We start from the raw sequence: 23760 nt of genomic DNA, 5'->3' as shown, positions 1-23760 counted from the left end.
GTATCTCGTAGTGCTTAAGGATTGGCTAGAGTCCTGTTCGTTTCCAGAATGGGACAGTAAGTTCTTGGGGAATAACCATGAGAATTGTCTGCAGCCCCAGGAAGTCAGCAGGTAAGCATTGTCCCCCTTGCGGGGAAAAGGGCCTGATGTACCAGGATCGCATCGAAATTTGCCCAAGGCCGTTGGGAAATCACTTACTCCCACTGTCCTCGACTTTCCCATCATCCTACATCATTTGGGACTGTCGTGTGGTGATGTCAAACCTCTCTTTGCACTTGTTACTAAAAATTAATGTCAAACAAAACTGACAACACCACTTTGGGTCTAGCCTGCACTGACCCGTGTTTAAGTAACATTAGATCAGGTGGAATAATAACTGGATATTTTCAATTAACGTGTAAATTAGCTTGTGAAGTTTTCTTCTTAGTTGACATATAATGTTTTATTTTTAAGAATATCAGAGAGAAAGAGAGTGTGTTTGCCCAGATGGAAGAACATTTGAAATGTGCTGTTCAGGAGCCGTCACAAGTGGTTGGAGAGAAGGACGGGATGATCGGCCATCTCCCAGACCAGTCACGCCCTGCTGATGCGGCCTTGGCTTCATTACAGCCTGCTCTTTCAGTGAAAGACTCGGCAACCAGAGAGTTAAAGCAGGGAAAGCGAGACTGTGTTGAGGAGTCCCAAACACATCCCCAGAAGGAGGTTTGTAGGCCGCTGCAGGATCTGAGGCAGGCTGTGTTAGAGGAGGAGCCTGAGCGGGGGGTCACAGGAGCAAGAAAGGCTTGTGGAGACGCAGTAGATGGGAAACACAGGAAAGCAGATGGGCCCACGAAGCCAGGAGCCCCACCGGTTATAGACCCAAGAGACAGGGAGCCACAGAGCCTCAGTGGAGTCAACATCAATTTAAATGATCAACTCCACGAACCGGATCTGCATAGAGATGGCTTGTGCGCAACACCGGAGCGCCCCATGGCAGCTTTTCAGGAGGAAAGAACTGAGGCTGAGCAGGTGGAGAAGGGTGTGCTAGAGGATTTTAAGAGAAAGCTTTCTTCTCCGGAGAAACACTCAGAGGAAGCTTGGCACTCCAAGGGTGAAGAGGGACATCAGGATGAAGTGACACAAACACTCAGCTCCCGTGTCCAAGGGTTGAATGGGGAGTTGCTGGGAGAACCTGAAAACAGCAGACACCTCCAGCTGGAGCCTGTCGAGGAAGTCACTGCCTGCGACACTAAGTTAGGATGGTCAGAGCAGGAGGAAAGAATGTTACTATGTCCCTTTGATGCCCAGGAGGCTGAACTTGAGAGTGTTCAGAGTAAGCTATGCCTCTGGCCCCGAGAGTCACTGGGCCCTGAGCTGGAATATCAGGGTGTTCTCAAAAGGTTCAGTTTAGAGTCTGGAGAAGAAAACCGAAGTTTAAAACTTGACGTGAATGAGGATGACAGAATGATCGACGGGGAAGCATCCATGGGGGAATCGATGATGGAGGGAGCTGGGGACTTGATGGAAAAATACCTGGTGTGCACCGAACAGCAAGATCACTTGAGCGAATCTGAGACGTCGGAATATTTTGATATAGAAACCGCATTACAGGGGAAGTCTGTGAGAGAGAGCCTGGGCTTTATATCACAGGAGCTCTTCCTTGGCTCTGATGAGAAAATGGACTCAGATGCTTTGTCAGAAGCAGATTCCTTTGCTGACTCAGTGACAAATAGACAGTCTGGCAGTGGCTTCTCTCTAGGAGACTTAAGTGAAATCTCGGAGTTAATGGGTAAAGATAAGGTTTACCCGATGCAGGACGGTGTGAAGTTACATCAGTTCCTTAGGGAAAAGGAATTGGCACTCAAGAATTTCTCCCAGGAGATTGAAGAGGCTGAGGAGAGATGGTGGGAGGGAGGCCATAGCCTTCCAATTGGACCAAACCAGGAGAGGGGAAGCTCCTTGTTCTGTGATGAGATCGTGCCGAGGCTGGAGGAAGTGGGTGAAGATCAGATTGAACCTGGGGCTGCGGCTGGTAGCATGACAGACCTGCGAGGCTCCTTTGTGGCAGCTCCCCGTGCTCTTCTCTGGCTTGGGATGGCCAAGGTCTTCCAGGAAGAAGTGGAGAGGCGAGCAGGGAAAATGGCTCCTGACTCGGTGCATCTCAGAGCTCTGGCTGGGCAGGCGGGGGCCAGACTGCAAGTCCAGCCTGGTACCCATGAAGCCCAAAGCCACATGTCTGCTGGGTGTCTGGGTCAGAAAACCGCTTTGAACCAGTCTCTGCTGCAGGAGGTGGAGGCCTTGAGGGCCGAGATTGCTATCAAGGAAGATCTGTTTCCACAGACAATACAAGGAAAAAATACTTGGGAAACAAGCTTTTCTAAAGATAGGGAAAATTTTGAGGGAAACATACTTGAACTTACTGAGAAAATGAAATCCTTGGAAAAAGGACAGGGCCACGAACAAATAGAAATGGCTGGACCATCTAAATCTGCTCCTTCAGAGGGTCAGAAACTTGATGCTGAGACAAAGGCAAAGGAATCAGATTTCATGCAAGCAGAAAATGACCTGATTCAGCCTATGGTTTCCTTGGGAAATGCTCAGGAAGAGCCAGGGTGGCAGCTCCAGGCGGAGGCGCAGAAGACCATACGCGCTTTGGAGGACGTCCAGTCTGAGCTGAGCAGCCGCTATGAAGAGCAGATGAGTCAGCTGAAGCATCGGCATGAGGCTGAGAGAGCACAGCTGAGGCGGGAGCACCAGAAAGAGGTAGGCCACAGGGGTGCACTGACCTCCATGTTTGCCTTCCTGGTGCTGCAGATGGAGCTTTGGAATAGACTCCTCCCCACCTTCTCCTTCGTCTTATTTCTAGGTGGAGGATATAAGGGAACAGATGAAAGACAAGCTGGACCAGCAGCAGCAGCTATGGGACAGAGAGCGGAAAGAGCAGATCGGCTTGATTAAGAAGGTACTCCTGTGAACAGGGCGGCCCTTTTTCTGGTTAGGGGAGTTACTGCCTATGGGCAAGCCTGCCTGGCCCACCCACAGACACAGAGCAAGAGGAGGGGCTGCAGATCCTGCTCATCGCTCAGCTCGTGGGTTGGAAACCCTGTCCTCTTTCCCTTCAAAACAAACTGTTATGGAGAGCGTTGTTTTACATTTTCTAGGTTTCCCCTTTCCCAGAGATATTCCATAGAACAAATAATTTAAAAAAAAAAGGAAGGAAGGAAAGAAAGAAAGGGCACAAGGGGAGGAACCATTAGTGAAGAGATTTTGAAGGCCTTAGGTCTAGAGGTAGTGTTCCTCCTTAGTGGCCCGCTGGCCACCACAGAGGAGAGGGTACTGTTTCCTCACACACCTTCTTCTCAACCAGGCTTGTTCTTTGTCGTTTTACGACACTCCCTTCTGACTCTCTGGTGGTAGTTTCCGCTTCCATTCCTCTTGTCGTCCTGTCTGTTCTGTGGGCTGTTCCACCTTCCCTCTGTGCTTGCTGCCATCTTCCTGACTCCTCTGAGTCTCTCCATGTTTCTTTGCATTGATCACAGTCATCGTTTCTTAGGGCACAGCAATTTTCTGTTTACATTAAGGGACTGTGATGCTGAGCTGTTCCCCAGTTAATGAGCATCAACTTGAGTTCCAGTTTCAAACGAGGCATGGAGGCAGTTACAACAGATAAAAGATTGCTTTAATGAGGGAAGTAGAAAAGCTTCTGTTCTAACCAAATCAATGCATCTGGGATAAGGAGGGAGGCAGTGGAATGGGAAAGGAATCTTTGTATCACATTTATCAGATGGTGTTTGTATATCCAAAAGTCACTGCCCAGCAGATGGATGGTTATTAAAAAAAGACTATGAAAAATAATTCTCAAAAAGATGTGCAAAGTATTACTTACCGTGTGAAAGAATATTTCAGATCTCTAATAAGAGAAGTGCTAATTAGAACAACGTTGATATGGTACCTCTGAAAATTGGCAAAGGTGATACAAGATGGGAATGGTCATTGTTGGAAAGGGTATGGGAAGGTAGACACACTGGTGCATTGTTGGTGGAGCTGTGAATTAGGACAGTTGATTTGGAAAGCAGTTTGTATCATGCAAATGACCTCACCTTTGAACCAGAGATTCTCCTAGGAGGCATTTAGTCTAAGCTCTTTGATAGGAAGAGGGTCCTCATGGATGACAGCAGACCTTTTCTGGTAGCCAAGAACATTGTTGCTCTTTGGATCCCTTTTTTTATCCTCAGTGGGATTTTCCCAGGGGATCAGAGCTGGGGAGAGTGATTGTTTCAGTGGCAGTCAGCCTAGACTTTGACAACTCGGGGCCAGATGGGATTCTTTCACTTAGGATGTTTGGATGCATCCATCCAGCAGGGGGGACTTCCCTTGCAGTTATTTCGAGTTCCCTTCGTTTCTGGACATGGGGCTTTATTGTTGTGTGTCTAGGGAAGCCCTTCCTCGGTTTTGTGCTGGTCGTGGTCGTTAGAAAAGAATTTCTTGGTGTCCGAGAATGTCAGTGACTGAGCTGGCTCCAGCTTGGACACTCTTCCTCGGGGCAGGTCACTTGGGGTTTTCAGGTCAATGATGACACTTGGATCTCTCTCCTTTTGTGTTTTCCCCAGTCCCAAGCCTTTCAGAAATCAGCTCCTCCTGAAGTAGTGGGACAGGCTGTGGGGTGCTCTGCCTGCTGGTGGTGGACGCTTCTGATCTTTTTCTCATTGTGGAGCTGGGGTCGGGGCTGAGGGCAGGGTTTGCATGCAGAGGCTGCTTACCACCAATGTGGTCCCACGGACTTCCTCCATCCAGTGGTGTGGCTGGACTCTAGGATGCTAGGGCTCACGTCCAGTCCTCAAACCAGGAGCCTACGATGACTCGAGGCTTCATGTGCACAGTGTTTGGTCAAGGAAGAAATCCTTCCATTCAGAGTTGATAGTTTTTTCATAACTCAGTGTCATCTTATCCACATCCATTGAGAACATTTTTTTTTTTGGTGGGCATTGGGGGTTAAGTGACTTGCCTAGGGTCACGCAGCTAGTAAGTGTCAAGTGTCTGAGGCCAGATTGGAACTCAGGTACTCCCGAATCCAGGGCCAGTTCTTTATCCACTGTGCCACCTAGCTGACCCCCATTGAGAACATGTTTGATACTTTTCTCTTGGTTATGACCAAAGATTTTATGTGTGTTTTTTCAGCATGTAATGTTTTGCTCGCTGATCTTCTGTTGGGCATTCATTGTTAGATTTTTTTTTTTTTGGTGGGGCAGTGAGGATTAAGTGACTTGCCCAAGGTCACGCAGCTAGTAAGTGCCAAGTGTCGGATTTGAACTCAGGTCCTCTTGAATCCAAGGCTGGTGCTTTATGCACTGCACCACCTAGCTGCCCCTAGATTATTTTTTAGAGTTGTCTGTTGGGTTTTAGAGGCAGGGCTGTGTTTTCTTCATGAAGAAGATGAGGCAGCATTCCCCACTAGACTCTGCATATTGGACTTATTTATTCTCCCTGGAGCCCCTCAGGGCCAGGGGTCTTCATTGCTAGGAGGCCGCTCTCTGTTCTTTCTCTCCAATCCTGGGCATTCACAGTGACGGGCATGGGTTTTCTTTCTCGAGATCCACGAACGAGAACACGATCGGGAGATCGAGGAACTGATCACTAAGCATAAAGACGAGATGAAGCAGCTCCGTGAGGAACTTCAGAGCAGGCACCAGCAGACGGTGGAAGAACTTCAGGAGCACCTGCATGCCTTGCATGAAGCCGAGATGCAGCAGGCCCAGCTTCAGGCACAGGTAGGGTTTGGACATTGCAGACGCAGTATCTTCTTAAGGCTGAACCCAGCCAAGATTCCCCTTCAGAAACTCCAGGGAATGAGGACCCCTGCCTTGCAGAGGTAGGGAGCTCACACTGATTTCCTGATAGCAACCTCGCATTTGTCTCGTGGTGGCTTCTGTCCACTTGCTCCTCGCTCTGCCCATGGGCATTGAGTGGCACAAATCTGGTCTCCCTTCCATGTATATGACTCACTCTTTGTCTGGTCTGATCTCCCATCATACCTTTCTTTTGGGTGCCAAGCCTGCTTTTCCAGCTGCCTATTAGATCTTTCGATCTGGATGTCCTAGAGACTTCTGAGGTGCATGATCTTCCCCCCATCCCCTGTCCCCTCCACTCAACTGGTCCATCCACAGTATTCCAGACTTTGCTGTCATTTTGAAGTCACCTTCGCCCTCTTCTCAGGCTCTCGCAGTCATCCTTGATTCCTCCCCATCTGTTGACAGATCTTGTTGTTTCTGCTTCTGCCACATCTTGTGTGCCCACTCCCCCAGATGTCTCCCCAGGACAGACCACAACATGGCAGTGCCCTTCCAACTAGGCCAGTGCCAGCCCCAGGGGTCACCTGGGTCATCTTTCTGTTATCAAAGAGGGCGTCCCCCGCTGGGCTTCTAAGGCCTTTGCTGACCTGGCCTCCTAGGCCTTTGCAGTCTTCTCACACTTGACTCCCAGCCAGGGAGGCAGATGGACTTGCTGTTCCTTGAACAGGATGCTCTGTCCTGAATGTCTGCCCCTCTGCACTGGCGGCTGCCCTTTAGCCCCTCCTCACCTCTGTCTCATAGTGTGTCTGGCCCCTGGCCAGCTGAGCCTCCCTCCTTCTTCTTCTGTGTTCTGTCCTTGTATGTCTTCCCCACTTGGCTTGGAGGCTCTCCCCCCCCCCCCCCAATAGGGGTGTGTGAGTGTGTGTGAGTGTGAGTGAGAGAGGGAGAGAGATTGAGACTCCCTGGCATATGAGAATCACCCAAAGGGTGTTTGTTGTCTCACTGATCAGTGAAGGGCTCTGTGCTGCTCTGGACAGCCTGACCTTTCCCTCTGCCATGTCTGTTCCCTTACACTGGCTGCCTCATGCAGGGATGCTCTCTCTTGCCCATATCTGCCCCTTGGAATTACTAACTCCCATTCAGACTGAACTTGGGCATTGCCTGAGGCCTTTCTTGCTAGCAGTTCCTGCACCTTGACTTCAAGGGTGTGTGTTCGCCCTCTCACTCTTTCCCTTTCCCTTCCCCTCCCTCACCTGGGTGGGCATTGTTTCCCTTCACCTCCTTGCCAGCCCCCTCCTCCCATCTTTCCACTCTCCCTACCCCAATTGATCATAAGCTCTGAGGCAGAGCCTTGTCTTCGCTTCGGTCTGGTATTGCCAGTGCTTTGTTGTTCAGGTGTGTCCAACTCTTTGTGAGCCCATGGAGCACAGCCCGTTAGACCCTTCTGGGCTTCACTATCTCCCAAAGTCTGTCTACTCTCACGCTCTATCCATCTCATCTTCTGCCGTCCCTGTTTCCTTTGGCCTTCAGTGAGTCAGGTCTTCTCATTGTGTGCCCAAAGCATTTCAGCTACAGCTTCAGTACTTGACTTTGCAGTGAATGGACTAAGGGAATTTCTTTGAGTCTTGACTCATCTGACCTCCTTGCTGTCCAGGGGACTCTCAGAAGTCTTCTCCAGCCCCACGACTTGACACTGTCGATGCTGCAGCGCTCAGCTTTCTCTAAAGTGTTTAGGCGAGAGCCTTGAACTGAGTAGGGGTTTGTCCCATGGTGACGGGAGGCCATCATGTCGTGGGACATCAAAGCTCAGGACTTGGTGCTGTGGAAGGGTGGATGGGAGTTCTAAGGAGAAGGGAATGCAGCGAGGGGCTCTTGGGAGTGGGAGCCTCCTGACCTCTGACCTCAGTGGACAGGAGAGGGAGCCCTTGGCCCAGAGCCTGGAGAGGGCAGCCAAGGAGGCAGAGGCAGACTGACAGGGAGCTTGTGCAGACACAGCCCAGGGCCAGAGCAGGCCCGGAGGGGCTGGCTTGCCCAGTCACGCCACCTGTCCAGGGTTCCTTAGAGAGCCAGGCAAGTGCTGGGTGATGTGCAGCCCACCTGGTCAGCTGGCTCATTCACCTGTGCCCAGCCTTAGGCGTGGCCCCAGGGTGGGTTCCCTAGTGATGACCAGCTGGCGGGCCAGCCTAGTGGGCTTGGATGATGGGAAGTAGGGGAAGACTGGCAAGGTCTCATCAAAGGGGGGAGTCTGCTGGTCACAGAGAAGCAGAGACATGACGCGGCCCTGCTGCAGCCCTCGGGGAGGACTTTCCTTCCACACAGGAAGCCGAAGCCGGAGCCGGGGCCAGAGCCGGGGCTGGAGCCGGAGCCGGCACACTCAGTCGGCCGGGCTCAGCCGTGTTCTCTCTTCCCGTAGACTCTGCACAGCCTGGAGCTGGAGGCTCTGCGCCTGAGCCTGAGTAATATGCACACGGCCCAGCTGGAGCTGAGCCAGGCAAACCTGATCAAGGAGAAGGAGACAGCCCTGGTGGAGCTGCGAGAGATGCTCAATGACAAGCGGGCACAGGAGGTGGCCCTTGTCCAGAGCCGCCTGCAGTTTGAGCTGGAGCACATCAAGGATCAGCATTGCAAGGACATGCAGCAGATGGCCTCAGCGCACCGGCAGGAGCTAGGTAGGGCGCCCCCGCCCCCACGCCCTCTCTGGCCTGGCCTGCCGAGGCCCCGGGCGCTCGCCACCTCGGGTGGGCAGTAGGTACACAGGCAGCTTCCTTCCTGGCTCGGGGGTGTGCGGTTGGCACCTGCCTGTGGGCATGTTCCTGGGCCAGAGCTTGTCGTCTTGTTTAAACTCCGTTCGTTGGTCTCCCTTTAAGAGGCAGAGACCCTTCCTAGACCTGCAAGCCCTGGACCTTGTGCTCAGGGTCCTCCTTTGGGCCTTCTCTCTGCTCCCGCCGGGCCTGGCTTCTTGGGGACACCACAAATGATATGTCTTCAAGCTCCCTTCTTAGGCAGCACGGGGGCAAGAGAAGCCCAGACACAGCTGCCATGAGCTCTGTGAACCTGTTCTTAGGGGTCAGGACAGGACCCTCTGAGCTTGGCCTTCCAGTGTTTAAGCTGGGGGTGGCTTGTGTTGGGGGGAGGGTGTGTGCCCGCATGCACGCCCAGAGGCAGTAGGTTGTCAGATGCCACCCAGGCTTTTCAGGTGGTGCTCACCACTCAGGGTGGCCACTGTTTTCTGCCTTTGTTTTTGGAGAAAGTCTTGATGGCTAGATAGGAACGAGAGTCACGATGATTGTCCGAAAGCCAGACCTGGGCCCTTAGACGATATTTACTGAGTGTGTGTGCGAGGCCCTGGAGGAGGGTTGAGGATAAGGAGGACACAGCCTCTGCCCTCCCAGAGCTCGCCTTTTATTGGTGGGCAGGGGAGAAGGCAGGGGAGGAGAGAGAACATAGGGGAGCGGGGCGTGTCTCAGACCCAGAAGAACCCCAGGAATAGTTGAGGAAAGTGGGGGAGGTCTGGGAAGACCCTGACAAGGCTTTGGAAAAGAATTCTGGAAAATAAAAGAGGCAGTCCTGAATTCCTGAGCAAGGGCCAGGGGCAGACAGGAAACCACTTGGTCCATCTGGACTGGAAAGGAGTCAAGTTGGGTGGGCGCCGTCTTGTGAAGGGGTCTTTTTCCCCAATCTGTTTTTTTTTTTTTTTTTGCTGGGCAGTGAGGGTTAAGTGACTTGCCCAGGGTCACACAGCTAGTAAATGTCAGGTGTCTGAGGCCAAATTTGAACTCAGGTCCTCCTGAATCTAGGGCCGGTGCTCTATCCACTGTGCCACTTAGCTGCCCCCTGGCATGAGCTGATCTTGATCCAGTGATGGGGTTGGAGAAAGAAGCTGTCAAAGTAATAAGAGGAGGGGAGAGGGAGAGACAGACGGAGCGAGGGAGGGAGGGAGGTGGTTGTGGGGCTGAGCCAGGGTGACCTGGCCTGTTAGCAGCTGGTCGGGAGGAAGGTGCTTGGTCTTTATGCGGACACTCTCCAAGAATCAGGGCTGCATGGAGTGTTTGAGGTGCTGGCGCTCTAAGCAGCGGTGAGTCTCTTTCCCTGGTGTCCTCGTGGTCACATGAAGGGATGTCTGAAGCATTTATTCAGGCCTCACCTGGCCCAGAGAGGCGGACTCTGGTCCATTCTCTGCCACTGTCTCTGGGGAAGTGTGGGGGTGTGGGACCAGCCCAGGCGTTTTCTGCCTTTTTGGTCTCAGGACTCCTTTGCCCTCTGAAAAATTAGTTTTGTGAGTTATGTTTATCCGTATTTACTTGAATCGAAATGAAACCATCTTTGTATGGTTTCTTATGAGCCCCCAGGGGACCTGCTGGGGTCCCCTCATTGACATACTTGGAGAAGGGCCAGGCCAGGCCATCCCCTGGGTTCCTCCTGGGGGTGTCTCTGGGTGACAGTGGTGACAGCCAAGGAGGCTGGGCGTGTTTGCTTGAAAACCTCTGATAAAGGGATTCTTTGGGCTGGAATTTCTTCATGAAATTCACTGTGAACCAAAGGGTTTCTCCTCCTATGCTGCATCATTGGGATGACGTGCAGAGTTCATAAAGATGGGCTTCCTTTGGGAGTGGCCCCCGTGCAGCCCAGTGGGTTTCCCTTGGGGTTGGCCCTGCCTCAGGCCAAGTTAACAGACCATATCAGTACCCAAAGTTCCTTTGTCGATGTCCTTCCCAGAGCCATTCTCATCGGTCCTAGTGTTTGGCCCCCTGAATATGTCTCCCGTGTCCTCCTTGCTCCCTCTCTCTCCTGGGGAGCCCTGTCATCACTTCCTCCCTGGGCTCCCTTCCTCCCCTTCCTTCCTCACCTCCCTTCCTCCCTCCCTCCCTTCTTCCTTCCTTCCTCCCTCCCTCCCTCCCTCCCTCCCTTCTTTCTTCCTTCCTTCCTTCCTCCCTTCCTCCCTTCCTCCCTCCCTCCCTCCCTTCTTTCTTCCTCCCTTCCTCCCTCCCTCCCTCCCTTCTTCCTTCCTCCCTCCCTCCCTCCCTCCCGGGCGGAGCAGCAGGGGGGAAAGCTGGCTACAGACTGATGTCTGCAGTTGGTGTTTATGGTTGACTCTGTTATGTATTTCAGCCGACCTGGAGAAGAAGCTGGAGTCAGAAATGGAGGCACACGCCCAGACACGGGAGGTGAGTGACCCTGGGCCAGCACCCACCCAGGCGCTGTGAGACTGATGATGTGACACATGCCAAGCCCTTTGCCCACCGGGGGCTCTGTCAGGGTCCCCCATTGGCCACCTCCTCTGCCTGCTTCCCCTGGCCCTGTGATTGCGCGCAGGTCTTCCAGAGGGGCCCGTGCTCTGCTTTGTGTTTTGCCAGACACTCAAGGCAGACTGGGACTCGGAGAGGGCCTTGAGCTTAGGAAGGTTACAGGAAGAGCTGTCTGAAAAGCATCGCGCCGAGATGGAGAGCATGCGCGCGGCCCTGAGTGCCCAGTTAGCCGGGCAGAAGGCTGAGCTGGATAAGATGGGTCGAGACAAGGCCCAGGCTGAAGGTAGGGTCTGCAGGGGGCGGGGCGGGGCAGCTCCTTCCTATGGGGTCTGGATGCTCTGTGATACTTAAGGAGAAGATTCTGGGCCACTCTAGTCTGGGTGCAAGCAGCACCATGGTGCAGAGGGCACAGGGCTGCTGTTAGGAAGACCCGAGTTCCAATCCAGCCACAGGCTGCCCGAAAGGCGCTCAGCCTCTCTGCCCCCATTTCCTCAGCCGTGATGATAAGAGCACCTGGCTCCCAGGGTAGTGTCTGTACGGTGCTTAGCCCAGGGCCCTCCCCTTTCCCTTCTCTTCCCTTCCCAAATTTAATTTTTAATTCCAATGCCCTTCTCTTTTAACCTTTTATGGGGAAGAATGTCAAAGCCATTTTCCCCATCAGAAGAGTATTGTTTCTTCCCCGGGAGGGAGGGAGCTGGGTCACTGTCCCCCAGTGCGCTGGGAAGGTTCTCTCTCGTCTGTGCCAGGCGACAGAGGCCCCCCGGGCTGCTTCTCTTCCAGCTGCTCTCCTAGGCCTGCAGGCTGAGCACCAGGCGGCCCTGAAGGACCTTCGCCAGGAGCTGCAGCTCCAGCATGCCCAGGCCTTACGAGAAATGGATCTGAAAGTTAGAGAAAAGCAGCAAGAGGTGAGTGGCTTCGCACGCTCCCTTGGAAGTCCGGAGGCTCAGCACCTTTGTTTGGTTGGCAAATGATGGCTGTTGCAGCCGTTGTGGGATTCCTGGTGTGAACGCTCCCTTCACAGCTGTGGGCAGTGACCCCTCTGTCACCTTAGAGTGGTTTGGGCTCTTCTCAGCCCCATGTCCTGAAACTTTGATCCTGGGGCTTGCAAGGGGGCGGGGGGCGGGCCACACTGGTCCTCTGCCTTGTTTCTTAGGCAGGGTGTCAGTATTTGTGGTAAGAACAGCTGCCGTGTGTGGGGGTGCTGCTGTCCACTCTGTCTTCTTCTCCGCTCTGAGGTCCCTGGCACAGCCACAGCAGGGCTTGGTGCCTGTTTTACAGTTGCAGAAGCTTGTTTTCAGAGCAGGCCAGGGACTTTTCCCCCCCCAGGTTGCTGCCTGTAGCTTCCCTGCAAGCTGCTGCCTGGAGTCGTGGGCGGTCTGTGCCCTTGTGCCCAGCTTCCTGAGCCTCTGCCTGCCTGCCCACACCCCAGCCTTGGGGGCTTGCCCTGGAAGCAGTCACAGTGACACAACTCCCCTGCTTGAGGCCCCAGTATTGGGCTGTGCCTGATGACTTTCCTCTTGGGTGCAGCTGGATGTGCTTCAAGCTTCCTGTGAAGAACTGCAGGCTCGGTATCGAGAAGAAATCCAGCAGCTGTGGTCCCAGCTGGATTCCACACGAGCAAATCGACAGGAGTTGAACGGTATGTTTGAGAGCACTTGTATCGGTGATGGACTAGCGTGCTTGCCTCCTGTGTGCCCAGCACTGTGTTAGGGGCTGAACAAGCCCTGCTTTCAAAAAGCTTGCATTCCCTCAGAGGAAAGAATACTAACAGTATCAGGGACTCCCAGGTGAGGAAAATCCCTCTACTGATGTAGGTTGCTAATTCCTCTGCAGCTCAGAGTTGTCAGATCATTGAGAGAAGAAGTCAGGTAACTGCCCTGGGGTCACGTGGCCAGTAAGCGTCAGAAGCAGGACAGGATGCCAGGTGTTCCTGGCCTTTAGCCCAGTTCTCCACCGACTGCCCTGACAACTCTTGTTCTTTTGGGGCGGGGGGTGGGGGGGGTAGGGGGGTGTGAGGGGTAAGTGACTTGCCCAGAGTCCCACAGCTAGTAAGTGTCTGAGGCCAGATTTGAACTCGGGTCCTCCTGAATCCAGAGCTGATGTTCTATTCCCTCCGCCTGACAGCTCTTTTTCTTTTTTTGGTGAGGCAATTGGGGTTAAGTGACTTGCCCAGGGTCACACAGCTAGTGTAAGGGGCTAAAATTCCAGCTATACTGTCTAAAATACCTAATGAGTGGTCTCCAATAAATTATAAGCTTTAGCAAGAGTTTAGACTTTTAAGCATTTATTAAGGAGAATAGAATTTGGTGAAGAGAGAGAAAGGCCGAGCAAACATCACTTCCTGACGCCAAGGACCTGACCGCATGGCTTGCCCTCAGATACCTTCTCCTCATGGCGGAGCTTTCCTACAGTAGCTCTCCAGTAGGTGGCGTCATTTCAATTGTTACACTAGTAAGTGTCAAGTGTCTGAGGGTGGATTTGAACTCAGGTCCTCCTGACTCCAGGGCCAGTGCTCTATCTACCTAGCTGCCCCCTCTCATTCTTGATCAGTGTATCCAGAATAAAGATCAGGCAGGTGGGAGGGAGGGCCCTCTCAGACAGGTAGGTGCCTTTCAGGTGTGCAGGAAGGTTCAGAGATGGGCTGGGGACCGAAGCAAGGAGGTTGGTGGGCCTCCCGGTGGGACGGGGAGAGCTGCTGTGGGGCCTCACAGTGCAAAGGTGCAGTTCAGGCTGGGATGGCTTGTCCTGGGACCAGCAGCGAGCTGGGGGACAGTCCAAGGCATTCTTGTGGCTGACAGGGAAGCCTCCCTCCAAACACCACATCCCAGGGTTCCAGGCCCTTCTTGGCTGATTCCTTCACGGGGGTAGAATTTGGGGGCCCTGGCAGGACATCTAGACCTGGGCAGCTGATCCCATCCAGTTACATCAGTGTTTAACAGAACATGATGGGCAGCAAAGAAAACTCTGCAGATGAGGAACAGGGTATCGGTCTGGACTGGCTGAGGGTCATGATTCGTACCTGCAAGCATGTGCATGTGCACACAAGCACACGCACACATGTGGACATGTGTGTGCACACACACATAATGGGCTTTGGCCTCGTAGTCGGTTGTCGACAAGCATTTATTAAGTACCTGCTGTGCGCCAGACACTGCCAAGTCCTGGAGATACAAAGAGAGGCAAAAGACAGTCACGTTAGCTCGCGCCCTAGTGAGGGAGACAACACGCAACAGCTCCTTCCGACAAGATGCTCCCTGGCGGCCGAGGTGACGGTCAGCCGAGGGGGACCACTAGCCCAGTGCCGCAGCTGATAGAAATGGGGCTTTTAGCTGGGAGCTGAGCAGTCAGAGGGGAGAGAATGCCCAGAACTAGTGCTCAGAGAGCTGCCGGGAGGAGTAAGAGACCAGACGGAGGAGGGGGTGGGGTTACAAGCAGCTTGGCATGGCAAACAGCGTGTTCTTTACTCCTGGGGCCCTAGGGAGCCAATGGAGTTCACTGAGCTGGGAGAGTGACGTGGTGAGACCTGCACCTTAGCGGCTGAGTCTGCGCCAGGGTGGGGGGAGCAGTATCACAGGAGAGGAGGGCAGATCCAGGAGGGGTTGGAGAGGTGACGTCAACAAAAGTTTGGGCAGCAGTCTCATGGATGGAGGGTCACAGACATTGAGAATGAGGTGGGCTTGTGGTTTGGAGCCCAAGGACGGGGAGGAGGCTGGTGCCCTGCGCAGTGATGAGGTGGGCATGGTTGAGTTTGGGATGTCTGACAGGGAGGTGGGGATGGGAGATTGGAGGTCAGCGGACAGGCCGGGGAAGGGCAGTAGGTCTGAGAATCCTCCGCTGCTTGCTCCGTTGGTTCCCTTGTGGCTGACTCAGTGACCTTCTTTGGGGTTTTCTTGGCAAAGATGCCGGAGGGGTCGGCCATGTCCTTCTCCAGCTTGTAAAAACAGATGAGGAAACTGAGACCAAGAGAGTGAAATGACTTGCTCAGGGTCACACAGCTAGTAAGTGTCTGAGGCTGGATTTGAACTCTAGTCTTCCTGATTCCAGGCTCTCTATCCACAGCACCACTGAGCTAACTTAAAGGTCATTAGTTCCATGGCAGCTGATGGCATCACCAAGTGAACTTGTACAGAGATAGGAGAGACGAGGGCTGGCTGGCCTGAGCCTTGAGGGGTCCCTGAGGTTAAGAGGCAGGACCTGGATGAAAACGGAGGGAAAGAGACTGAGGAGGAGCAGTGGGACGATGGGAGCGGACGGGAGGGGGCGGGAAACCTGCAGGGACAGGGGTGGGGGGTAGGGAAAGGAGCGGGGCAGGAGCACCCTGGGATGTGGCACAGAGGAGCTTCCTCAGGCTCCGAGTACTTCTGGGTGCGGGGTTCAAGGTGGTACTGGTGCTGTGGCATTCTCTTCTCCCCAGGAGCGTGGTGTCTAGGAGGCCACCCCAGCTTTCCCACTTTCCATTACAGAGCTCAAGGAGCAGCTTCTGGCTCGAGCGTCCCACGTGGAGCAAATTGAGCATCTCAAGCATGACTTTGAGCAGCGGAAGAGTGAGCACGAGACCGAGCTGGAGCAGCTGCGCCTGTATTTTGAGCGGAAGCTGCGCGATGCCGAAGAGAGCCACCGCGAGGACTTAGATCTGCTCCACCAGAGGCTGCGGGAGGTCGGGGAGCACTCCTTCTTTGACTTCGAGGATGTCAGGTAAACCGAGGCAGCCCGCTGTGCGGAGGCCAGGGATGCTCGGCTTTGTGGGCGTGGACACCCGCAGGCCTCTCGTGCCTGCCCCACCAGTCAGGAGGGCCCCTCCGGCCGAGATCAGGCCCCAGGCCCCCCTCCCCAGACAGCTTTCTCTGTGCTTCCTGTTTTCTTCTGCCACAGAAGATGCCCATTCCCCTGGGTCCTTGTTCTTCCCTCAGACTGGGCAGAATCCTCCCCCTGTGAAGGACTCGGGAGGAGGGTTTTTTCTGGAAGCCCGTGGGCAGAGAGGGCATGGGGGCAGCCCAGGGAGTTCTCCTGCTGTGTGGGGGAAGCCCAAGTGCTTCCCTCCTCTCTCTCCTGTTGCAGTTGGTTCCTTGGCTTTGTGGAAGAGGTGTCGAAAGTAGAAGGAAAAGCCCACCTGGATCAGCTCATGCTTCAGCTGCAGAAGCACAAGGTGAGCACGTGGCCTCTGACACCAGCCCTGGGCACAGACAGGGCGAGGGAAGCTTCTGGGCGCCGGGTCCCATGGCTGAGGCCTCAGGAGGGAGAAGGGGGCCGGGGGCGCTGGTGGGGCCATGGAAGGGTCTTGTGCAGCTGCGTGCGAGGAGGGCTTCCTGGGACTGAGCTCACCCGGAGCTCCGAATTTCTTGTACCTCACGAGCAGACTTGCAGTCCCACTGGATCTCTCACAGCGTGACACCAGGGGCCAGGGCGGGTGGAATGCTTTGGCATTGGGCCGATGAGGGTAGTTTTTTCCTTGATGTTCCTGGTGGGAACATGCTTGTTCGTCACATGGCTGGGTTTGGCTGGGATTCTGTTGGTTGAAGGCACACTTGGGTCCGCTCCAGCGGACCCCTCCGAAGTCCTCCCTTCACGTCTAGTGGCTGGATGGGGGTGGGATGACATCATGACTGCCCCAATGGAAGGGGGGCATCTTGTTTTTGTTTTTGTTTTTTATGGGGTAATGACTCCAAGGCCGGTGCTCTGTCCACTGCGCCACCTAGCTGCCCCCTTGGGCCAGTGTTTTATCCACCATGCCACCTAGCTGCCCCCAGTTTGCTCCTTCTTAAAGCAGGTGGTGGCTCTCAGCCCAGTCCCTCCCTGCCTCCTGTGGGTTGCCCTATGGAAGACCCCCTGTGAACCCCGAAGGCTCTGGCTGGAGCCGTCTTTTCTGACTCGGGCTGCAGGACAAGGACTTGTCTTGTTGCTCAGACCAAGGCTGAGATAAGCTGAGTTTGGAGATGAGAGTGCTTTGTGGCAGTAGCAGTTCTAGGTGCTGCTGCTAGGGAAGGAGAGGTCTGGAGACGGTCAGTGTCCCCTCTCTCTTAGGGAGGGCTGGGAATTGGGTTTGCAGCTTTGCTTCATCAGAGGCCCGAGGCTTGGGTCTTTCCTTGTTCCCCTTAAGTGAGATTGTGCTGACTCCCAGTGGGTCTGCATCAGTCACCCCAACTTAATGTGATGAGGATGAGATAAAAGAAAGTTGGCCCCTGGCTCGTGGGGATGGTCTTGGGACTTTTTGAGACCACAGTGCAACTGGAGTGACCGTGGAAGCCCTGATGGGTCCTTGGGCCCTGGGCAGCTGCCTGCCCACCACGTGCTGCCTTTGGTTAGACGTAGCCCTGCCCTCAGGAGTGATTGGTGTGTGAGCCTGCGCAGGGTGGAGCCGTGGGAGGGAGGGAGGGCACACGGAGAGGGCTGGCTCTCAGCTCCCCTTCCCTTGTCTCGTCTCCTAGGAGGGCATAGTGCATCTTAGGCAACAGCTTGAAGAGAAATACAAGGAAGAACGGCACGCATTTGCGGCTTCTCTGGAGACTCATTACAAGGAGATGCACTTGGCAGAGATGGCGAGGGAGAAGCGGCAGCACTGCCTGGACCTCGAAGAGCTGCGCACCAGCCTCACGGAGGACCATAGGAAAGGTACTGCTGGCCAGCCTCGCCCGACTCAAGACGGCGGCACCCTGAAGACCAGAAAAGACGGTGGCTGGGAATTGTCCCTGCTGGAGCTTGTCTTGGGCCAGGAGTGGGCAGGAGGAGGCCAAATAGGCCAGATCCCTGCCAGACTGCCCCTGCCCCTGCAGCACAAAACATCCCCACCGTGGGAGAGTCTGAATAGAACAGCAGCCCCTGTCCAGTTCTCTGTGGTCCAGTCTAATCTAGCTCAGACCAGTGTGGTGTGCTTCACTCCCCTCAGGTCCATTCTAGGGCAGTCTGGTCCAGTCCGGTTCAGACGGTCCAAGCCAGCCCCGTCTGATCCAGCTGAGTCTGGTTTGGTCTAGTTTGATCTGGTACACGTCAGTTATGTCCAGCCAATTGGAATTAACTTAACTGTGTGTGAGACCCTGTTCGCTGGGTATAGAAAGGCTTCTGTAGGCACGGTGCTTCCCCTCAGGCAGCTGACATTTTGTTCCTAGGGAGGCTGTGGGGTGATGGGCACCTTGACAAGTATCAGCCAAGACGGGGCTTAGTGGAGAGGACCCAGACGGCTGAGGCTGTCGGGGAAGCTTCACGGAGGAAGGGAGGCTGCACTGAGCCTTGAGGGAAGAGAAGGATCCCTTGGGGGAGGGGAGGGCGGGGCGCAGGCCTCCCAAACCTACAAGATGCCCGTCATTGCCAAGCCCCGGTTTGGGTCCCTGCACTCAGCCGGCGCCGTGCTCCAGGCTACAGCCTTCAGGGCCTGCTCCTTTTGGCCCCCGTGCAGGTCCCTGGGCTAGCATGACTGCCAGACACGATCAGTGCCATCTTTGGTTTCTTGTAGAGATGATCAAGGTGAGATTACAGAGCGCTCAGGATGCTGCCCGCCAGGTGGAAGCAGAGGTGGCAGAGAGGGTCTTGGCCCTGGAAGAGGATCACAAAGTCAGAGTGGCCCAGCTACAGTCCAAGGAGGAGCTTATCTCTCGACTCACAGAAGAAGTCGGCCTTGCAAAGACAGAAAAGGCTGAACTGCAAGAGAAGCTGCAGCGCGAGATCTGTCTGAAGGCAGAAGCCGAGAAGGCAAGTACTGGCAGCCGGCCCTGGGGCGTGTTGTGTCCTGGGGGGTGGGGGTCGTCCTTGTTTGCGGCCCACAGGCCTAGCCCACAGGCCTCCCTTCACTTCTCCCTCGTAGGCCTCGGATTGTTGTTTGTGCCCATCTTCTACTGGGGCTCAGAGCTGGGAGAGTACAGGGGGCAGTGTGGTGCCTGGGCTCCCTTTCGGAGAGGGAGAGCCTGGGCCAAGCTCCGGGACCCTCTTTAAACAAAAGGGGCTAAGGCTCCTTTGCCTCTCTTCTCCCGGGCTCTTGGTGAGAAAAATGCTGTGGCAGTGGTGAGGATGAAGCCACCCAGTTGAGGCCAGACAAGGCTGCAGATGGCTCCAGCCTGGCCCAGAGCTGCTCTGCAGGCCATGGGATAGAGTGTCCCTCCTGCCCTCCCTAGCTCAGGGGGCCTAGCAGGCCCTGTTTCGGTTGCCTTTTGTCTCAGGATACACTAGCATCTACCCCCGGCCCTCTTTGCCCCCCTTCAGAACCCCAGCATTGTCGTGTGTTCTCTGTGGGGCAGGTGCTGGGACTATAAATGCTAGGTGGGCCCTGCCCCAGTGGTACTGATGGGGTGGTAGCATCAGTGAAAGATCTGTCCCACCTAGGAGGCACCCGAGGAGAGAGCAGGACACAGGGTGCTCAGTCAGTGTGGGAGAAAGGCGAGGCAGCTGGCCAGGGCCGGGCGCAGGGGCTCTGGAGGAGAGGGCTGAGCAGAGGGGCAGGCCACAGAGCCGGCCCATTGGACACAGGTGGTAGCAGGACGTCGGGATCCTTGCAACTCTTCTTCCCTTGAGCACTTCAAGAGAGGCCCAGCATGGCTGAGCAGAAGAAGATCGCGCTTTCTCTGTCCCTGGCGGCCTTGGGCCCTCTTGCCTGCATCGAGTTCAGGGTCAGCCTCCTGACGGAGCTTGCAGTCCTGTAAGAACTCTGCCTCCTTTTCAGAAGAACCGTCACCTGTCTTCCGTCATCTTAGATTTGTGGGGCTGATCTTTTGGTAGCCAAGGCCGGCTTTGCTGTTCTTATCAGATCGCGAGTCAGCCCGGTGCCTAGGCCGGCCACTTCCTTTGGGGCCCTGACCAGTGAGCCCCGTGCTCGCTGGCCCTCCCGGCTCGGCCTCTTCTGCTTTGATGGCGCGCCTGCCGCGGCCTTCGCCCCAGATGCAGATAAAGCGTTCGGGGCCCCAGCACTGAGTGCACGCCCCTTCAGCAGCGCCCTCCTCTGGCCCGGGGTGGTGCTCCTCACGGGGTCACTCTCCCCTGAGCCAGGGCGAGGGGGGGGGGCTGGGAGGGAGGAGGCTGAAGTGCAGGCGCACGCGGGTGTGGCTGTGGCTCTGACGCTTCTCTTTGTAGATGAGAAGCGCCCTTGCTGAAGACCACCAGAGAGAAGTGAGGAAGTTGCAGGAGGAGATCCAGCAGATCAAGGACGAGGAGGATCACTGGCAAGTCCGAAGCAGGGAAGCCCAAGAGAAGCTGGCTGCTCTGACCCTTGAGCTGACCGGCAAGGCCGAGCAGGAGCAGCAGGCCTTGAGAAAGGCCTTTGACCTCCGAGTCACGGAGTTGGAGCAGCTTCGAGACCGGCAGGCGGCTGACATCACCAGGCTCGAGCAGACCCTGAGACAGCGGGAGGAGAGCCAGGCTCAGGACTTGGAGGCGGCCACCCGGAGGCTCCGGGAGGACTGTGCCTCGGAGCTGCGGACGAGCCAAGGGAGGTGGGTGACTGAGACCCATGGGGGTGACTTTGGTATGCGGTGTCCAGGAGGCAGGCCTGCCACTTGCTTCTGGTCTGATGCTCCTTTGTTCCACGTGCCTGGTAATTAGGTCCCGCTGGGGACCACGCTGGCATCCTTGCCCTGTGGTGGTCTGTGGGTCACAGAAGCCAGCGCCTTCCAGTGCCCAAACAAGTTCTCCTCTAACTGTATTTTGGTTGGACAGATTTAAACCTGTTCTGCTCTTAAAAGGCTGGGGCTCTTGTATTCAGGCATCGGGGCTCCCGGCACTGGAGGTTGTGCCTGGAGCAGTGCATCCATCAGTGCAGATGGCTCGCTGTGCCCTTCTGTGGATGGCGTGCGATGTCCCTGGGCCCCAGGCCTCCAGCAGCGTGGACTGAGCCTGTCCCAGCCCAGACCCAGCTGGTGGAGCCTTAGGAAATGCAGCCTCACCTTCTGCCCATCTGGGCTCTCTTGTGCAAGTCCTATATTTCAAAGAAATCTACTGATACCTTTGTCTTAACATCACCCAGACTCTTCCCTGTCTGTCCCCCTGACCCGAGAGCCGTTCCTTCTAACAGACATTCAGAAACATAGACAAAACAAGAGAAGTCACCCTGTTAAATTGCTTACATGGAACAAACCCGCTGCCACATGCTTATGTGTGCATGCTCCCTGCATGCCACCAAGGGGGTAGGGGGCTTGGTGAGGTAAAAGAGCCAGGAGCCTTTAGCCAGGACCTTGTCTGGTGCCTTGGCATCCATCCTCGATGGGAACTTTGTGCAGACCACTGCAGGAGTTGCCGGAGGTGAACCCTCAGTTTACCCATATGCCTGCAAAGTGAGGGGTTTCACTAGGTGATTTATTTATTTTTTAAATTTTTTTAATTTTTGTGGGGCAGTGAGGGTTAAGTGACTTGCCCAGGGTCACACAGCTAGTAAATGTGAAGTGTCTGAGGTCAGATTTGAACTCAGGTCCTCCTGAATCCAGGGCCAGTGCTTTATCCACTGCACCACCTAGCTGCCCCTCACTAGGTGATTTCAAATCAGCTTGGTAGCGCAGTCCGTAGAATACCATCCCTGGAGTCAGGAGGACCTCAGTTCAAATCCAGCTTCAAACATTTCCCAGCTGGGTGACCCTGGGCAAGTCACTTATCCCTGCTTACCTCAGTTCCTCATCTGTCAAATGAGCTGGAGAAGGAGATGGCCAAGCACACCAGTATCTCTTCCAAGAGAACCCCAACTGGGGTCATGGAGAGTCAGATGCAGCAACAGCGCTAGGTAATTTAGAGGGTTTCCTACACCTCTGGATCTGGCGAGGCCTGTGATTGGCTCCTGTGATGGGGTAGCAGATGTTCCTAAGACTGAGAGAAGTAAGAGGGAGTGTCCTCCAGAGATGGTCCTTCAAGCATTTCTTCAGTATCTTCTCTGGCCGAAGGGCGCCAGGCCCTGGGGGAACGGCCATGGCCAGGGGATTGGACGTTACTGTCTGCTTGGGTCGGGGCGTGCGGTTCTGTGGAGGGGAGATCAATAGCAGGGCAGTTTGTATCAAGTGCTCCGAGGTTTGCAGAAGGCTTTAAGAGTCTCTCATGGGATCCTCTCTAGGACCCTGGGAGGGAGGGCTGTTATTATCCCGTTTTAAAGGTGAGTACACTGAGACAAACAGGTGAAGTGATTAGCACTGTTGGAGGCGTTCCAGCTTGAGGCCCGGCTCTGTCCATGGCACCACCAGCTGCCTCTGATCAAGAAGGGCCTCATGGAGCAGGTGGCCCTTGAGAGAGGTTTCAGGCGGGCCCAAGGAGAGGCCCAGCTGAGGCCCGGGGGGCTGATGGAGGGCGGAGGAGCAGAGTTGACCCAACTGCAATGAGTGTGAAGGAGAGCAGAGGATAGCAGGGTGCAGAGCAGGCTGGGGGCTGGCGTGGAAGGCTGTGAAAGGCGAAACACAGGATTTTAGATTGGATCCTGGAGCTAGTAGGGAGTCACTGCAAGTTCATTGAGGAGGATGCTCTGTGTGTCACAGGCATGTCTGGGTTTTAAGAGAATACATTTGTCAGCCATGTGGACCATGGACTGGCCTAGAGAGACTGATAGGACAGACATTGGCAGAGGGGCTGCCAAGCTGTGGGAAGGTCTCCATGAAGACCACACCCTGTGTTAGTTTGTCTGTGTGCTTGTCCTTTTTATTTCTTTTGTCCAATGTTCCCAGTTCCCTTTGCATCAGCCTCAGCTTTGTCCCAGGGGCTCTGCCAGTCTGTGCCAGTGTTGGGCACCTCTGAAACAGGAGCTGTACAGTAGTCCCTGGTGAGATGATATGGACAAGGGGTGGCCGAGTGAGTGGGGAGAAGGAGGCACACCGTGACGACACAGACTTGACCAGGCTGGTACTGGCTGTCCTGGGTCTTGAGGTAGAGTGAGGAGTCAGTGCCACTGAGGTAGGAGGAAGATGGCACCCTGGCCAGTGTGAAAGCTCTGTGGAGAAGGTCAAGAGCGTGGAGCCTGAGGGGCAGAACCAGAGGAAAATGTCCAGCCAAGAGCTTGAAAACCCAGGACAGCAGAGAGAACGCTGACTCCTGATTTTCTAAGCTAATGTTGGGAGGGTGGCCATGGCTTTCTGTATGAGCAGGACCCCATCTCCTTTGGAATCGAGGTTCCTCGAGGGAAGGGCCCGCTTCTGCCCTGGGGGCAGGGGCAGCTGCTGTGCTCTGATTCAGGCGGGCAGGGGGGCAGGGTGGCAGGGGCGGTTGAGTTAGAGACAGGAAGGAACCTTAGTGTAGGATTTACCAAAAGCCGTCCCACAGGAGAAGGGAGGCAGGGGTCGCTTGCTCCCTCAACAGAGGCTCCACTTGCCTGGCAGATGGTCTGGGCGACAGAAGGATCAGGTCCATAACTTATATTGGAACCACTGTAAAATGTGGTAGCTGCCCTCTCCATTTCACGGAGCCTGTGACCATGATGCCACCTTTTCTTGATGGCTCAGGCTCATTATGGGCACCTTGGCTGCTGAGGGCGGCACCACAGTGGGTGATTCTTCCTTCTGGTATTTGCTTTTTAATGTGAGTTGTCTCTGCTCCAGCCAACTCATCACCCCTCACTCTTGGCTCTTGTCCGCCTCGGGTGGGTGGTACATTGGACAGGGCACTGGGCCTGGAACCAGGAAGTCCTGGGTTCACATGTGACCTCAGACCCCGGGCAATTCACTGGCTGTCTCCTCAATGATAAAACAGCACCTTCCTCCCATTTGTGAAGTGCTCGGCACAGTTCCCAGCGCATAGTAGGCTCTTTATAAATGGCCGTGTTCCTCTAAGAGCATCCTGAAAGACGCATTAAAGTGAGGTCA

The 23760-nt window shown here is 54.9% G+C and overlaps 1 protein-coding gene across 1 annotated transcript in view; it reads left to right on the top strand.

The window, feature by feature from the left end:
- Positions 1 to 23760, top strand: part of PCNT (pericentrin) — a 134444-nt gene that overhangs the window by 18256 nt on the left and 92428 nt on the right. The window contains exons 6-18 of the mRNA XM_044002591.1: positions 454 to 2742; positions 2846 to 2941; positions 5571 to 5747; positions 8182 to 8437; positions 10878 to 10933; positions 11123 to 11297; positions 11795 to 11919; positions 12542 to 12653; positions 15478 to 15709; positions 16073 to 16160; positions 17440 to 17623; positions 18462 to 18697; positions 20069 to 20427. Of these exons, the coding sequence (XP_043858526.1) occupies positions 454 to 2742; positions 2846 to 2941; positions 5571 to 5747; positions 8182 to 8437; positions 10878 to 10933; positions 11123 to 11297; positions 11795 to 11919; positions 12542 to 12653; positions 15478 to 15709; positions 16073 to 16160; positions 17440 to 17623; positions 18462 to 18697; positions 20069 to 20427 (4385 nt within the window). The remainder of the gene's footprint in view (positions 1 to 453; positions 2743 to 2845; positions 2942 to 5570; positions 5748 to 8181; positions 8438 to 10877; positions 10934 to 11122; positions 11298 to 11794; positions 11920 to 12541; positions 12654 to 15477; positions 15710 to 16072; positions 16161 to 17439; positions 17624 to 18461; positions 18698 to 20068; positions 20428 to 23760) is intronic.

Source organism: Dromiciops gliroides, chromosome 4 (assembly GCF_019393635.1).
Source record: "Dromiciops gliroides isolate mDroGli1 chromosome 4, mDroGli1.pri, whole genome shotgun sequence".
In the NCBI taxonomy this organism is placed as follows: domain Eukaryota; kingdom Metazoa; phylum Chordata; class Mammalia; order Microbiotheria; family Microbiotheriidae; genus Dromiciops; species Dromiciops gliroides.
Note: the sequence above shows the minus strand (reverse complement) of the source record. Positions and strands in the feature narration are given on the sequence as shown.